Genomic DNA, 17,344 nt, shown 5'->3' on the forward strand with positions numbered 1-17,344 from the left:
AGGAAGTAAGCAAACCCTTAGCAAAAATTGTGAGAGCTTCCTTGGACTCAGGGGAGGTACCCATGGACTGGAGATGTGCAAATGTGACCCCAATTCACAAAGGAGGATCGAAGGCTGACACAAGTAATTATAGACCTGTGAGTTTAACTTCTGTTCCCGGAAAATTAATGGAGGCACTGGTTAAAGAAGCACTGCAGGATCATCTGGACAAGACTTCAGTTATAGCTCGGACACAGCATGGTTTTTTTAAGGGAAAGTCTTGCCTGACCAATTTGATTGGATACTATGATGCAGTCACAAAAGAACTGGATGCAGGGAATAACTTTGATATTATATACTTGGATCTTAGAAAGGCTTTTGATACTGTTGCACATGGAAGACTGCTGCACAAATTGGAGCAGTGTGGCATTGGAGGCAAATTGCTGCTATGGATAAAGGGGTGGTTGAGGGGGAGAAGACAGAGAGTGGTAATCAATGGACACTGCTCATCGTGGACTAATGTTATTAGTGGAGTCCCTCAGAGTTCAGTATTGGGTCCATTATTGTTTTCTGTATTTATAAATGATACTGATGATGGTATATCAAGCTTAATGTCCAAGTTTGCAGACGATACGAAGGTTGGCAGGGTTGTCAAGGACACTACTGACACTATGCTGCTGCAACAGGATCTGGAAAGTTTGAGCAGATTGGCCAAGAGGTGGCAAATGAAGTTTAACATTGACAAATGTAAAGTACTACATATGGGAAACAGTAACCCCAGAGCAACATATCAACTCTGTGGTACTACACTGACAGTGGTACAGAATGAAAGGGACCTGGGGGTGGTTGTGCAGGCAGATATGAAGTTCTCTGAGCAGTGCAGATGGGCTGCAAGAGTAGCTCATGGTGTATTGTCAATGATATATAGGAATTTTTTCTAGCAGGGATAAGGAGGTGATTATTCCCTTGTATAAGGCAATGGTCAGGCCACACCTAGAGTACTGTATACAGGCCTGGAGGCCTCATTTCAAGAAGGATGTAGAGCTGCTGGAACGAGTACAGAGAAGGGCAACAAGATTAGTGAATGGAACAAAGGGGTGCTCTTACAAAGAAAGGCTTAAGTTTTGCAAATTACAGTGTCTGGAGACTAGGCACCAGTGAGGTGATCTGATAGAAGTGTATAAAGCCTTGAATGGTATGAGCATGCTCAGTGCTGATGGGATTCTTCCTCTTGCTCAGAATAATCACCTGAGAGGGCATAAATTCAAATTGAGGAAAGACAGATGTAGGATAGACGTGCGGAAATTTGTTTTTAGCCAGCGGGTGGTTGGTTGGTGGAACAGACTTCCGTCTCTTGTCATGGAAGTTGATAGCCTAAATAAGTTTAAGGCTCAGCTGGACAGTGGTTATTTTTTATTTATTTATTTTTTTTTTGGCTGATGCTGCATAAGCTTGCTTTCTTGCATCAAATGCCTCTGCTAATGCTAATGATGAAAGAAAAAGAATAGCCACAAAGCTCCATGAGCTATGGCAAACAAAGTGGGAGCAGGAAACCAGAGGTCTGGTTACCAAACGGTTTCTGCAATGGGTGTCAGTGGTTAGCCCAAAGCCACCTAAGTGGCATGCCCCTGGACTTTTTACAACATTTATATTGACAGGTCACAGCTCCCTAAAGGCAAAACTAACCTCCTTAGGCCTGACCGATGACCCAAACTGCACCTGTGGCGAAAGTGAAGACTGGGCACACATTCTATATGAATGTATAATATATGACATCCCCAGAACAGAGCTAATAGCGCAGACTGGAGAAGAACATCTGTTCATCATAGAAGAGAAAAATTATAAAGCTTTTACATCTTTCACACAGAATGTATTCGAAATGCGCAGAGCAATGCAAAGAATGGCAATTCAGCTACCCCCAGCAATTAAACAATAATCAATAGTAAAATTGCCCAAGTTTCCCACCACACCCAGATGATGACTTAAAAACTGTTAGGATAGCAGTATTCCGCACCCTGACAGAAACCTGACATAACAAAACCTGGGGGCCCCCACACCAAATAAGTAACCATGTAGGGGAGGGAGATGTACAGGCAGCCAGGGAAACAGATTAACTGAAAAATATCAGTAAGCTAGTAGCAAGGGGATGCAACGTAGAATTAAAGAAGAATGAATGAATGAATGAAAATGAAAATGAAAGGCAGAATAAATAGGCTGAGCACTGAGTAAACTAGGAATTATGGTAAAAGGGAATAAATGGCAATTTTGGTGAAAGAAAGAGTGACCTAGCATGAGGGAAAGAGAGAGTGAATGGGAATGAGTGGAAGAGCAAATGTAATTGGCCAAAAGAATACAAAGTTAAAAATAACGTACATTACTTTATATATACTGTACCAACAAACATTTACTAACCACATAAACACTACCTCTGGCCTGCAAAAAAAAAAAAAAAAAACTTGCTGCTAGGCCTGCACCACAACTGAAGAATAACAGTAAGTTGAGGTGCCCAGAGAGTGCAGTGCAGAAAGCAAGAGTCGAATAAATGAGATGAGAGCTAAAAGAATGAAAAAGTGTAAGCGTGTGAGAAAAAGAACACAAACCATAAATGCTACAGTTAAGTACATACTAACCCTAGTTTTAATTAGTATTTAAATTTACACTACATCATTGCATCCCCTCCTGGTGTGAGAAAAAGATGAATGAGTTGAGTGAAAAAAAAAATAAATAAGTAAAAAAAAACATATATATATATATAAAACTTGGAAAAAAATTATAAAATAAGAAAAAAGTATTAAAAAATAATAATAATAATAATAAATAAATAAAAAAATAATAATAAAAAAAAGGAAAAAAAAGAATGCAAGTAGAGTGAGAATGCAGATTATGAATGAAGTAAATGTGTGTCTCTCCCACCTCCTCGCCTGGTGGGTTCTCCACTGCCAGCTAACATATCCCACCCCCAGAGCAGGATGGGCAGCTTGACCTTCATACCGGATTCGACACTCCTTGGACATGACACTGATGAAGACATTCTGCGGCTTTGCTGCCAACACGCCATTGGCGATCTGAACTGGGTACTCTAATCTGGTTCCCTTTAAAACCCCATCCCCAGGCAGGGGAGGGAGGAGACAGATCTCTGTCTCCTCTCCTCCCTGCCTACCCCCCATACTTCGCCTGGTTGGGCTCGTCTCCACTGACCTCTTTGGGGATGCCTACTCTCGTCCCTATTCTTCTATCTGTTTCCCCCATCTTCAGTCTCCCCCCTCTCACTAAATCGACCGAGTACACTCTTAACAATGCCGCCAAATTCTAATCAACGTCTAAATTCTACCGGCTTCATGTAAATCTCTAAGACAACTAACACTATTAGCTTTTATCTAGCGTATAGCCTCACATGTCTAAATTTAATAACATCAAAATTTTTCCCCGACCTATTAGGCCTTTTACACATCTCTTTAGCATTCAACCCCAACCAGCAATTTCCTAACAGCAACCCATTAAGCATTAATGTCAAACACACAATTTTTTTTTTCTTTCTTTTTTTTTATAGGTCCTAGCCACTGAAATCCCAGGAAACTAGGTGGCAGGATCTGCCAGATCAATTTATTGTGATACTGGATACACCTGGCTAGCCTCCACGTGGCAGGGTATGGCCAACGTCGGGCCCCACTAGGGGCCAATAAGCCGGATAAACAATGGGCATAACATATCACACTGCTCAGACACGGCCCACACACTTTCAAGTCTCTGGCTTGACAGTGTACTGTCCTCGATACAGTGAAACACGCGGAGATGGGAGAAATCCCAGGTGCCGTCTGACATGAACATACCTTATACCTGGACGTTATCCAACTTGGAGAAAAGATTAGACAGCTCGACTTCTCTGGATTCACTGACAGGCCAAAAAAATTGGCATACTGACAGAATGTAATAAGGTAGTTGTTTACAGTTTCTGAGGAGGCTTTCTTGTTTGGGGATCAACGACCTGGCATTGACATGGCAAGTAACACACAGTATCATCAGCACATGACAAAAACGGCAGAACTTGATCCATTAGTGGCACAAATATTGCAGTGAATAGCAGGGCAGAGAGGGAATCACCTTGTGGGATGCTTACATCTGCACTTTTACAAAATGTACTCTTATAAGTAAAGTGGAGAATTCTCCTAGATAGCAAACTTTTGAGGAGTGTGAGTATATTGCCAGATATATCGTAGAATCTATTAAGTAAGGGAAGAAGGGGACCAGGTAATGGTATATCTCTGGAGTGGCCTACTTAATTTGTGATGTGATCTACTTTTTTCCTTCAAAATGTGCCGCAATCTACCATCTCAAAAATTACGTTGCACAAGGTGCACAAATCGAGGGATGACTGTATATTTAAAATTTGTCGTGATCGACTGGTAAATCGCGATCGACTCGTTGGCCAACCCTGGTATATCTATTTGGCATGGCATAATGAGTTTGCTTGGGCCTATGTGCAAAGATTGCAAGTGCAACATCATTATATATACACTTCTCCAGGCATTTCAGGAACGGAGAGGTGAATGATATTGGCCTCAAGTCTGCAGATGTTTTGCATGAGGCAGTTTTTGGAACTGCCACGACTCTATTAGTCAACAAGCTTGCAGGCACCTGTGCCTGTTTGAGTAAAAGTAAAAAGTAAAGTGCAGCCATTATCAACCCACTGCAGGATGGAAGCCTCCTCAACAATTCATGCTGAGAGAAATGGACCATAATCTGCCACGCTGGTCCAGTGCGGGTTGGCAGATCGACCGTATTCAGCAGTCAGGGGCTTGAACCCCGGTCTACTCAAAGAGCGTGTGCTACTGCACTCCCACTCCTGCACTCCCGCTCCGGCTACGGAGGCCTGCCTATTTGAGTACTTTGTTGTAGATGGGTGAGCTCTCTGCTGATGAAATAAGAAGTCATTTTAAGACTAAAAAGAGGTATTGCATCAGTTCCTGTGGTGTACTTCTCAGGTAGTGAGTTTATTATTTTTATTAGCTGTTCTTTGGAAATTTAAATATTACTGGTAATTGAAGAAACGTTGAGCGCTTCATTCCATGGATATACTTCAGATAAGCTGTGATTTCTCTTAAAATGCACACATGCTCACACCATTCCTGGACATCAAAGGCTATGCGGGGGGTACAAGTTTGACATGTAGACCATACACGTTTACCTCTGGACAGCCCACTGTTCATGAAATTGTCAATATCTGATTGTTTGCTATTGTGGAAATCCATCCTTGCTTGGGAAAATTTGGCACATGAATCTTCTGAAGCCGACTTCTTGTAGGAGGCAGGGGCTGCCTGTTTTTCCTTGAAGACTTTAGTCAGAAGTTCATTCCACCATGGCTTTGAGTGGAGACTAATGATGCACATTTTGGACATTGCGGAGCTTGCAATGAATTCCATCCATCTCAAGAGCCAGTAGGCAGCCTCACTGACATTAAGCTGAGCTAGTGTGTTCCAAGGGTAAAGTTGGAAAACGGTAGTAACTTTTCCAATGTTGATATATTTTGGATTGTAGCTTGTACTGTGTAACGTTACAAGCTACAGTACAGTACAGTACAAGCTACAAGTTTGTAGCTTGTACTGTGTAACGTTCCTCCTTTGGTGCCTGCAGTGATATTATGGCAGCAATTGGATCGTGTTTGGGTAGGAGGAAGTTATCGGCTATGGTCAGGGTTTCTTTTACGGAACAGTTTGAGAAGATGCGCTGTAGCATGGCATCGCCATGTGAGGGATGAACATCAATAAGACCAATGCCCATTTCTGACAAGTTTAATGACAGTGTATCTAGGAGCTTCTTTGTGGCTGGAAGTGGAAGGTTAAAGTCTCCAAGGATGATGAGCTTTTGATGATGATTAATTGTAGATGACAGCCATGCTGTAATTTAAGGACGCAATCCTCAGAAACCGGTGGAGGGACATAAACAGCACATACAGAGACAGACAAACCTGCAATTCAGTAGATTTCCAGAACAGCTTCTACATCACCCTGGATAAGTGATTACCTTGATTAGAGGGAGTGTGCTCCTTTGGCAGATTGCTACATCACCACCTCATCTTCCTATTCTGTTTGCAGCCAGTGTGTGAAAACCAAGATTCGAGGTGAAGGTAGCAATTTCCATCTCATCCCTGAGCCAGGTTTGGATCAGAATTATGAAGTCGTACTCTTCACAGGAAAATAAATCTAGCAGACCACCTAGTTTGTTTTTTATACTCCTGATGTTCTGCACGAAGAATCAGATATTTACCTCTACAGAGGGTTTTAACACGATTAGATTTCTCTCTGATCAGTATCTGCTGGTCCTATAGTGATCCGAAGTCTCGTCTGGGCAGTGTCACATTCGACGGGCCCTGTTGTTGAATATTCTTCTTGGAATTAGACCGGTCTGTTATTCGAACACAAGAATTCCCTGCAAGAATTCCATCCTCTCTCAGATCTACTTTAAGACAGACTGCTTGAGAATTCAGGTAGCTATGCTGTCTCCATTGTGACTTGTTGTGGAATGGGGTTCAGGTTTGCTGAGTTCTGAGCCTCTAGTCTTCCATAGTATGGCATCACCAACAGGATTCCGGGCCAGTATTTTGCATTGAGGTATTGTTAGCATTAGCAAAGGCATATGATGCAAGAAAGCAAACTTATATAGCATCAGCAAAAAAATAAAAAATAAAATAACACAGACACCTCCTTCTCATTTCACCCATCCACTCGCTCCAAATGTTTGTCTAGTTCTGCCTTGAATTGCTTTCAACTATCAACTTCTACAATGACAGATGGAAGTTTGTTCCAGCAATCAACCACCTGCTGGCTAAAGGCAAACTTCCACACATCTATCTTACAACTGTCTTTCTTCAATTTGAATTTATGCCCTCTCAAGCAATTATTCTGAGCAAGAGGAAGAATCCCATCAGCATTGAGCATGCTCAAATCATTCAAGGCTTTGATTATCACTTTATACACCTCAATCAGATCACCTCACAGTTGCCTGGTCACCAGACACTGTAATTTGCAAAATTTAAACCTTTCTTCATAAGAGCAATCCGTTGTTCCATTCACCAATCATGTTACCGTTCTCTGTACTGGTTCCAACGGCTCTACATTCTTCATAAAATGAGGCCTCCAGACCTTTATATACAGTACTCAAGGTGTGGCCTGACCATTGCCTTATACAAGAGGATAATCCTCCTTATCCCTGCTAGAAATATTCCTGTATATCATTAACAAGATACCATGTGCTACTCCTGCAGACCGTCTGCACTGCTCAGAAAACTTCATATCTGCCTGCACATTTACCAACAGGTCCTTTTCACTCTCTACCACTGTCAGTGTATGACCACACAGTTGATACGTTACTCTGCAGTTACTGCTTTGCATATGCAGTACTTTACATTTGTCAATGTTAAACTTCATTTGCCACCTCTCAGCCCATCTGCTGAATTTTTCTAGATCCTGTTGCAACAGCGTACTGTCATTAGTGTCATTAACAACCCTGCCGACCTTTGTATCATCTGCAAACTTGGACATTAATCCTGATATACCATCATCAGTATCATTAATAAATACAGAAAACAACAATGGACCCAACACTGAACCCTGGGGGACTCCACTAATAACATTAGTCCATGGAGAGCAGTGTCCACTGGTTACCACTCTCTGTCTTCTCCCACTCAACCATCCCTTTATTCATAGCAGCAAGTTGCATCCAATGCCACACTGCTCCAATTTGTGCAGCAGTCTTCCATGCGCAACAGTATCGAAAGTCTTTCTAAGATCCAAATATATATGATATCAAAATTATTCTTTGCATCCAGTTTCTATGTGACTACATCATAGTATCTAATCAAGTTGGTCAGACAAGACTTCCCCTTAACAAACCCATGCTGTATCCCAGCTATAATTGAAGTCTTGTCTAGATGATCCTGCAATACAATGCAACTTTAACCAGTGCCTCTATTAATTTCTCTGGAACAGAAGTTAAACTAACAGGTCCGTAATTACCTGTCTCCCCCCTTTGATCATTCTTTCTGGATTGGGGTCACATTTGCACATCTCCAGTCCATGGGTACTTCCCCTAAGTCCAAGGAAGTTAGCATTAGCATTAGTAGAGGCATTTGATGCAAGAAAGCAAGCTTATGCAGCATCAGCCAAAAAAACAGTATCAAAAGTCTTTCTAAGATCCAAATATATGATATCAAAATTATGTTTTTACGTCCAGTTCCTTTGTGACCACATCATACTATCCAATCAAATTGGTCAGACAACATTTCCCCTTAACAAATCCATGCTGTGTCTGAGCTATAACTGAAGTCTTGTCTAGATGACCCTCAAATGCTTAACAGGTCTGTAATTACCTGTGATCCTCCTTTGTGGATTGGGGTCACCAACGCACATCTCCAGTCCATGGGTACCTCCCCTGAGTCCAAGGAAGCTCTCATAATTATGGCTATGGGTTTGTTTACTTCCTCTGCTGCCTCCTTAAAAATAACTGGATAGATTCCATCCACCCCAGGTGCCTTTCTTATGTTTATCTTCAACAATTTCACCTCCACTTAACTCTCAGTTATTACAAGATTATCTAGCTTACTACCAGAGTTTAATACACCTCTGGCATTCCCCTCCCTGAATAACTCCTCATCTGTGAATGTAGATGCAAATATTCATTTACTTTGTTAGCTACCTGAGCAGGATCATCAACAGTTGAACCATCGATAACAAGTGAACCAATCAGATTCATCACCTTCCTTCTAGAGTTTCTGTAAGTAAAGAACTTTTTGCTGTTTTTCTTTGCATCCTTTGCCAAAGATTTCTTGTAATCTGCCTTTGCTTGCCTAATCTCCCTTGTGACTTACTTACAGACCAGCTTATATATATCATAGGCTTCCATGTCACCTGTTAATTTATATGTATCCCATGCATTTTTCTTCTCTGCGACATGTCTAATTAGTTCATCTGACATCCATTTAGGCCTAAATCTTGAACAATATTTCTTAGTTGGTGTGAAAAGCGTAGTAGCTTCCAAGATTAATTATTTGAATGCTTCCCATTTTGAATTTGCCATTGGTATCATCATCAGTTGGTCCCGCCGTATAGAATTTAAATACTGTCTCAGACCACCATAGTAATCTTTACGAAAGTATAAACCCTTCCCATTACCCTTGATGGTAGTTACCTCTTGGATTAAATTCCACTTCAGCACACTGTGATCACTGCCACCTAGTGGTTCCTTTATCTGCAGATTCTTAATGCATAAAGAATCACTACTGATAATCAGATCAAAAGGGTTACTCTCTCCAGTTTCTTCCCGAACTTGCTGCTGTAGAAAACAATCATCCAATAAATCCACAAAAATCGAATTTCACTCAAACATTAACAAAAGTTGTTAATGTGTGAGTGAAACATCCCACAAATTCCAGTCAGTATCTGGGAAATTAAAATCCCTCATTATAAGACACTCTGATTTACTGGCCCACTCTATGTTTATTATACTCATCAGAGTCATGAGGCCTATAACACACTTCTACTCTCATTTTTCCTTTCCCAGTGCTTATGTCACACAAAACAGACTCAACATTGCATTGTCAACCAACATCAATTGGATGCACTTCCTTAGATGTTATGTATTTCTTAGCCAATAGCATAAACCCTCCTCCCTTCCTATCCCATCTATCATTCCTGTACACATTGTACTCCCCAAATTCCAGTTCTGCATTCCTAATATATGAATATATGTGTGACACCATGTTTCTGTTATCCCAACAATATCTGCCTTTTAAGTTTTGATCAACACCTCAAATTCATCAAATTTATTTACCAAACTTCTAGCACTGGTGTACACACAAGTATACTTTCACCTGTTCCTATTCTTAGCTACCCTAACACAGCCACTTGTTCCACAATGACTCCTAGCAGTCTTTGGAATCCCCTGCACCTTGTTTTCCAGGCTGCTGCTCATTTCAATAGAAGCAATGCAAGAATCACTTTCTCCTCTACCAGCAGCTACTGTTAATCTATTAGTCCCTTGGTAGTTGGGCCCATCAATCAGAATCCTGCAGGAGGCATAAGAGGGTTGCTTGGTATTGATTTTAAAAGGCTTGCCAGGTATGCCTAGTTCCTTCAATAGTGCCTCAATTTGTTTAACTTTTGCCAATGGATTCAGCCTGCTAATGAAAAATTTTGAGTGAATATTGCTGGTCACTTGTTATTTTGAGACTTGGTGATTTTGTATTCTGAGGCTTGTGTTAATCACTCATGTGCCAATTAAGGTGGTCTTGCTGTTTTTACAATGCAGTTGGTGTGGATATGCTTGCATTGGAGCCGGTCCGAGCATCTGGCTTGGCTGAGTTTCATTCGTGCCTGCGATCTTGAAGGTCCATTTTGCCGATTTTAACATTTATTAACTATAATTTAGTAATTAAAAAGTTTAAAAGTATTTCAAAACCTACCTGTTATGAACAGCATCTGAAATTTTCAGGCACACATGGTATAGCCTCATTCCCAACTACCACTTATTCTAGTTCATATACAAAAAGCATTTTAAAAGCTTGTACTCAGAGCATAAAGGGTTGATTTGAGTAGTCTGGTAACATGTTACTTTCAACATAGTTTCCTCTGGAGTCAATACACTTTGTCACTGTTGCTACAATGCATTGGTTCCAGCTGTGAAGAAAATTTCTCTTGGGCCTCCAAGAAAGCATCACTGTCAGTGGAAAAAGGGATGCTAGCCAAGTATTTTTTCAAATTAGGAAATAGGTTAAAGTCTGATATGCAGCCATGACAATGGCAGACTTGTGAGCAGGTGAGATATTCTAGTAGAATGAGACTCCTTTGCTGAGTTTTCCTCTGTGTTTATCTTTGCTGTTTTCATACAAATGCCTCACAAGGTCTGTAATATGCCATTGTGACTCTTGCCTTTCTGAAGACAGTCCAACTAGTAACACTCCATCAACATCTCAAAAAACTTATAACATCACCTTTTCCCAACAGAAGGAAAGGAACTGGCTGTCTTTGGAGGGGTGGAAGAGCTGTGTTACCACTGTTTTGATTGTTCCTTTGTCTATGGCTGAAAGTGATGAGCCCCATGTCTCATCCACATCTTGTCACTGATCAACAGAACATTATTATTATTATTATTATTATTAATAATATTATTAATAATATTAATATTATTATTATTATCATTATTATTATTATTATGATAGGAAGCATATGTTGCACTAGGAAAAAAAATAATTAATTAATTTACTCATTCCAATAATTTGCCCAAACCTTCCTTAAATTTATTCAAACTCTCCATCTGCGCAATATTATGAGTAGATGGAAGTTTATTCCAACAAGTAAATTTGAATTTCCGAACATCTGTTCTGCAAACATCCTTTTCCAATTTAAATTCATTACAATTGATTGTTAATGTATTCCAATCATGTAAGGGTTTCACATTATTCAAATTAATAATGTGAAACCCTTACATGAACCACTTCATGAATTTTTACTGGTAAGAACTTAGCTAAACCCCTTAAACAATTCATATCGATATTAGGTAATTCTGAAAGCAATTGAGTCTGTAATTCATTCAAGTTTTGTGTATGCTGTTGTCATTCACTTTCTGTTAAAGATAGTTCCATTCTCTAGAGAATTTAAATCTAGTTGTGTGACCTGTTTAAATGTCCTACCACCATTCCCTTGTGTTCCTTGTATCAGTTTAAAACAGCAAAGATCCTGTGATGTGAACGATTGGCATCCCTGAACACAGGAGTGTTGAAATCATGGGTGTTTCTCAAATATTCAACAAAAGGCACAACCTGATCATTCAAAAATATTTGTATATTCTGAATGATCAGGTTGATTCATCCTGGTTGGTATTTCAAGTAGGCAACCCACTTCCTAAGAGTTAAAACATTCCCAAAGCATCACTGGGCGACCAAGAGCTTGTATGACAGTCTGGTGAAATGCCTCATTTCTTCTCCTGTTAAGGTGATCCCTAGCATCATTATGTTATAGACAAAATTTGGATTCATCACATCACACAGTTTTTATACCTTTTGAGAGTGAGAGAGAGAGAGATCTTCATAGCCAGAAGGCCAGGAGTTTACAAAATATTAGCTGGACTTTATGTGCAGTTGTTAACATTGGTCTTTTCAGGAGGTCCTACTCTAGATATCCACGTTATGTAATTCTCTTCCCAGGGTTCTCAGAAATTGGCTGACGAGTTTCTCGGTTAACCGAGTGCCGCAGTTTGTGTCTTGTTTAAAATGATTTTTTGTTTACTGGATGCAATATTTGTCACTGATTACAATCAATTACCACAGGCTTTATAATTATAATTCTGTTGCTGATTTCTGGTTGACTGACTCACACCTTCCCTTAAAAGCTCTTATTACTGTTCTTTCTGAAACACCAGAATTTAGCTACTTTTTTAAGAGGCTGTCTTTGAGATCTGCCAAATGCTATCAATCCTTTTTGCACTCACTAATATGCACTCTATCTCTCATGAAGGAAACTTTTTTACTTCAGTCACAGCTAGTATAACTGTAAATAGAGAAAAATGGGTTAAAATATACTCTAATTTCAGTGCTCTAAAACAAACAAGGTGTAGAAGACATACATGATCAATCTGCTATAAGACATAAATACTACAATTGATTCTGTATCTATATCTTTATAATATCCACTTTTCACTTTCTCTCATTTTAGCATAATCAGATGACACAAAATAAAACTAAAGATTTTTTTTCCTGAGGTTTGCAATGAAAGAAATTATAAAGCAATAACACTTAAAAAAATGTGAACCTCCCCCCCCCCCAATATTACAATAGTAATAATAAAACTTTTAAAAATTGGCAGAACAAAATTAATTAAATTTTATTGTATCTAGCATAAACAGCTTATATTATGACTTTGAATATATAATACTCATAAGTATTAATTATATTTAAACTTTCTACCTGTAGACCTTCTCGAACAGCTTCTAGTAAATAAGGAATAATACTGTAATTCCATAAATCTGTAAACCACACTTGTGAGCTAGATACATTCATTGGACATGACAGAAACAACCTTGGCCCTAAATAAGTATAATAAAATTAGCATTAGGACATTGAAATACAAAATATTATAGAGTGATTATAAAGTGTAGAAACATCCTGATAATTAATGGTTACAGGCTTCTGATCATTCAAGCAGATCATTCATACACCAAAAACAGAAAAATTTTAAAAATAATATTTTAAAAACTTTTTCCAGAAATTAAAAAAAAAAAAAAAGAAGGTTAGACTTCTAAAGCAAAAAAGGACCCTAAATTTAAAAAAAACGACAATCACTTTTATTGCAATCTGGGGTGCAACAATGCCCAGTTAATCTTCAAAATTTGGTACTGGTCTTTTCAATTTGATTATTGAATGACAGTTCGTGACTGAACAGGAGGTCAATCATGTGGGCTTGCACTGTACCCATGATAATGCCACCAAGTTGTGCATTGAGCTCTGCAAGGCTAGGTTTTAATGAGAAAGGAAGAGCTGATTTTCAGGGGTAAATTTGCAGGTCAAAGCTGGCAAGATTGCTCCAATTCAGGGGTTCTACTTACTGTAGTCATAGTTCCCATAATCAATTAAGATGATGGGAACTATGACTGCAGTGAGAAAAATCACTGAAAGCACACCACCTTGTGGCACTCTGGTGGTGTGCTTTCTGTGCTATTTAAGAGGAAATGTGATTGAGAACTAGAATTCTCTCTTGGAAGAAAGCAATGAGAAACTAGATGTCCTCTCTGATCTGAAAGTGATGCTTCAACAGAAGAAGATTTAACAAAACAAAACGTTTCTGAAAAAAAAAAAAAAAAAAAAACTAGAAATGGGAAATAGAGCTAAACCATCTGTTTCCCATTTCTGCAAACTGCCAGTGGTATCTGGATTTTCCTCCAATAACATAATGAATCCATGCTGGATGATGTGTAAGGTAATTTGCTACGTAATGGCAGACCATACTGCACCAAATCAAGTTAAATAAATCGCTATAAAAATATATTTGGTAACATTAGCATAGGCACATGATGCAAGAAAGCAAGCTTATATAGCATCAGCCAAAAAAAAAAAAAAAACACCCTTATTTCACCTATCCCCTCACTCCAAATGTTTGTCAAGTTCTTCCTTGAATCTATTTACGCTATCAACTTCTACAACGACAGATGGAAGTTTTTCCAGCAATCAACCACCCGCTAGCTAAAGGCAAACTTCTGCATATCTATCCTACAACTGTCTTTCCTCAATTTGAATTTATGCACTCTCAGGTGATTATTCTGAGCAAGAGGAAGAATCTCATCAACATTGAGCATGCTCAAACCATTCAAGGCTTTATACACCTCAATCAGAACACCTCGCAGGTGCCTAGTCTCCAGACACTATAATTTGAAAAAAATTAAACCTTTCTTCGTAAGAGCAACCCTTTATTCCATTCACTAATCTTGTTGCCCTTCTCTGTACTTCCAGCAGCTATACATCCTTCTTGAAATGAGGCCTCCAGACCTGTATACTGTACTCAAGGTGTGGCCTCGCCATTGCCTTATACAAGGAGATAATCACCTCCTTATCCCTGCTAGAAAAATTCCTGTATATCATTGACAAAACACCCTGAGCTACTCTTGCAGACCGTCTGCACTGCTCGGAAAACTTCATATCTGCCTGCACAATTACCCCCAGGTCCTTTTCATTCTCTTCCGCTGTCAGTGTAGTACCACAGAGTTGATACGTTACTCTGGGATTACTGTTTCCTATATGCAGTACTTTACATTTGTCAACATTAAACTTCATTTGCCACCTCTCAGCCCATCTGCTCAACTTTTCTAGATCCTGTTGCAGCAGCATACTGTCAGTAGTTTCCTTAACAACCCTGCCAACCTTCATATCATCTGCAAACTTGGACATTAAGCCCGATATACCATCATAAATATAATATCATTTATAAATACAGAAAACAACAATGGACCCAACACTGAACCCTGAGGGACTCCACTAATAACATAGTCCACAATGAGCAGTGTCCATTGATTACCACTCTCTGTCTTCTCCCCCTCAACCATCTCTTTACCCTACCCATAGCAGCAGTTTGCCTCCAATGCCACACTGCTCCAATTTGTGCGCAGTCTTCCATGTGCAACAGTATCAAAAGCTTTTCTAAGATCCAAATATATAATACAAAGTTATTTCCTGCATCCAGTTCTTTTGTGACTGCATCATAATATCCAATCAAATTGGTCAGGCAAGACTTTCCCTCAAAAAAACCATGCTGTGTCCGAGCTATAACTGAAGTCTTGTCTAGATGATCCTGCATTGCTTCTTTAAACCGTGCGTCCATTAATTTTCCTGGAACAGAAGTTAAACTCACAGGTCTATAATTACTTGTGTCAGCCTTTGATCCTCCTTTGTGAATTGAGGTCACATTTGCACATCTCCAGTCTATGGGTACCTCCCCTGAGTCCAAAGAAGCTCTCATAATTATGGCTAAGGGTTTGCTTACTTCCTTTTCTGCCTCCTTTAATATAACTGGATAGATCCCATCCACCCCGGGTGCCTTTTTTATGTTTATCGTCAACAATTTCTCTCAGTTATTACAAAATCATCTAGCTCACTGCCAGAGTTTAACTCACCTCTGGAAATCCCCTCCCTGAATAACTCCTCATGGATGAATGTAGATGCAAAATACTCATTTAGTTTGTTAGCCATCTGAGCAGGATCATCCACAGTTGAACCATCAATATCCAGTGGACCAATCTGATTCATCCCTTTCCTTCTAGAGTTTACATAGGTAAAGAACTCTTTTCTGTTTTTCTTTGCATCCTTTGCCAAGGATTTCTCATAATCTGCCTTTGCCTTGACTAATCTCCTTTGTGACTTGGTTACAGACCAGCTTTATATCTATCATAGGCTTCCATGTCACCCATTAATTTATATGTATCCCATGCATTTTTCTTCTCTGCCATATGTCTCATTAGTTCATCTGACATCCATTTAAGCCTAAACCTTGAACAATATTTCTTAGTTGGCATGTAGAGCCTAGTAGCTTCAAAGTTAAATTCTTTGAATGCTTCCCATTTTGAATTTGCTGTTGGTGACATCAACATTAGCAAAATTAGCATTAGCATTAATGCTAAAACATGCATTAATTATCCCTATGTATAAAAAGGGTGATAGGACAAATATTAATTCATACTGACCAATTCATAAAGCTAATGCCCTGTTTAAAATCATTGAATAAATTGTTTACATTCAAACTAGTAGCTTTATTAAATATAAGTGGAAAATATACATCATGGGTTCATCACTGGCAGATCAATATCTATAAACTTACTTACTATAGCATGTGAAATGAGAACTGTATTTCACAAGATTAAACAATTAAATGTAGTGTATACTGATATATCAAAAGCATTTGATTCAGTGCCACATAATATCCTAGAAAGTAAACTTCAACATCTATATGTTGAAGTTTATATGTTCAACATTCATATGTTGAAGCAGTGGAAGGAAAAACATTAAAATGGTTTGGTGAATTTTTTAATGAGAGATTTATCAAATTTAAATTTAGAATAAATCAAATTTATTCTAACATACTTCCTATTAAAAAAGGGATTCCCCCAGGGCCCTGCTCTGGGTCCCCTTCTATTTGGAATTTTTATTGATAATATCACAGCAGCAGCAGCCATACATAATGTCAACTCACCTTTACTAATATATGCCAATGATATTAAAATTTACAAGGCTATTTCTGAAATAGCCATAAATTAAATTAGCCAGTGGGTTAAGGATAATGGTATTACAATCAACCGAGAGAAATGCTGTATGATCTCTTTTAGTGATTATCATAAAAACAGGATAATGGAATATAACTTCACAGTTGCAGGGCAATATATTATCTGCAGAAATGAACTTATATATTTGGGAATAAAAATGTCCCGACATTTGGAAACCACATCAGAACTGCAAAAGCTCCAAAAAATTTAGGGCTTCTTAATAAAGAACAGTAAAAAGTTTTAATGACTTCAGGTTTCTTATTAAATACTGGAGTAAACTTCTCCAGTATTTAATAAGTTATTACAAAATCAGGTTTGGTCTCCCATCATATTCCTGGTATTTAGGGGTAATTTAAATTATGAGAACAAAACTTACTTAAACTGGTGCAAACATTTTAGTTTCAAATGCTTCAGGTAAACAAGGTCTATTAGATTTAAGCCTGTTCAACAGATTTGACATGTTGTCATTATTGATGCATCAGAACTTCTTAGTCTTATTGACTTTAGTTGCCTTGCCCAGCTAGACCATTAAGAAATCATAACCTTTTTCATACAATGTTAGTTAAAACTC

At 38.8% G+C, this 17,344-nt stretch overlaps 1 protein-coding gene across 1 annotated transcript in view; it reads right to left on the reverse strand.

Moving 5' to 3' along the window:
- Positions 1-17,344, reverse strand: part of LOC150075004 (uncharacterized) — a 1,344,778-nt gene that overhangs the window by 37,181 nt on the left and 1,290,253 nt on the right. Inside the window, exon 33 of the mRNA XM_090389033.1 lies at positions 12,935-13,053. Coding sequence (XP_090245159.1) covers positions 12,935-13,053 — 119 coding nt within the window. The remainder of the gene's footprint in view (positions 1-12,934; positions 13,054-17,344) is intronic.

This window comes from Mastigoproctus giganteus, chromosome 14 (genome assembly GCF_048544385.1).
Source record: "Mastigoproctus giganteus isolate SK-2022 chromosome 14, ASM4854438v1, whole genome shotgun sequence".
Classification (NCBI taxonomy): Eukaryota; Metazoa; Arthropoda; class Arachnida; order Uropygi; family Thelyphonidae; genus Mastigoproctus; species Mastigoproctus giganteus.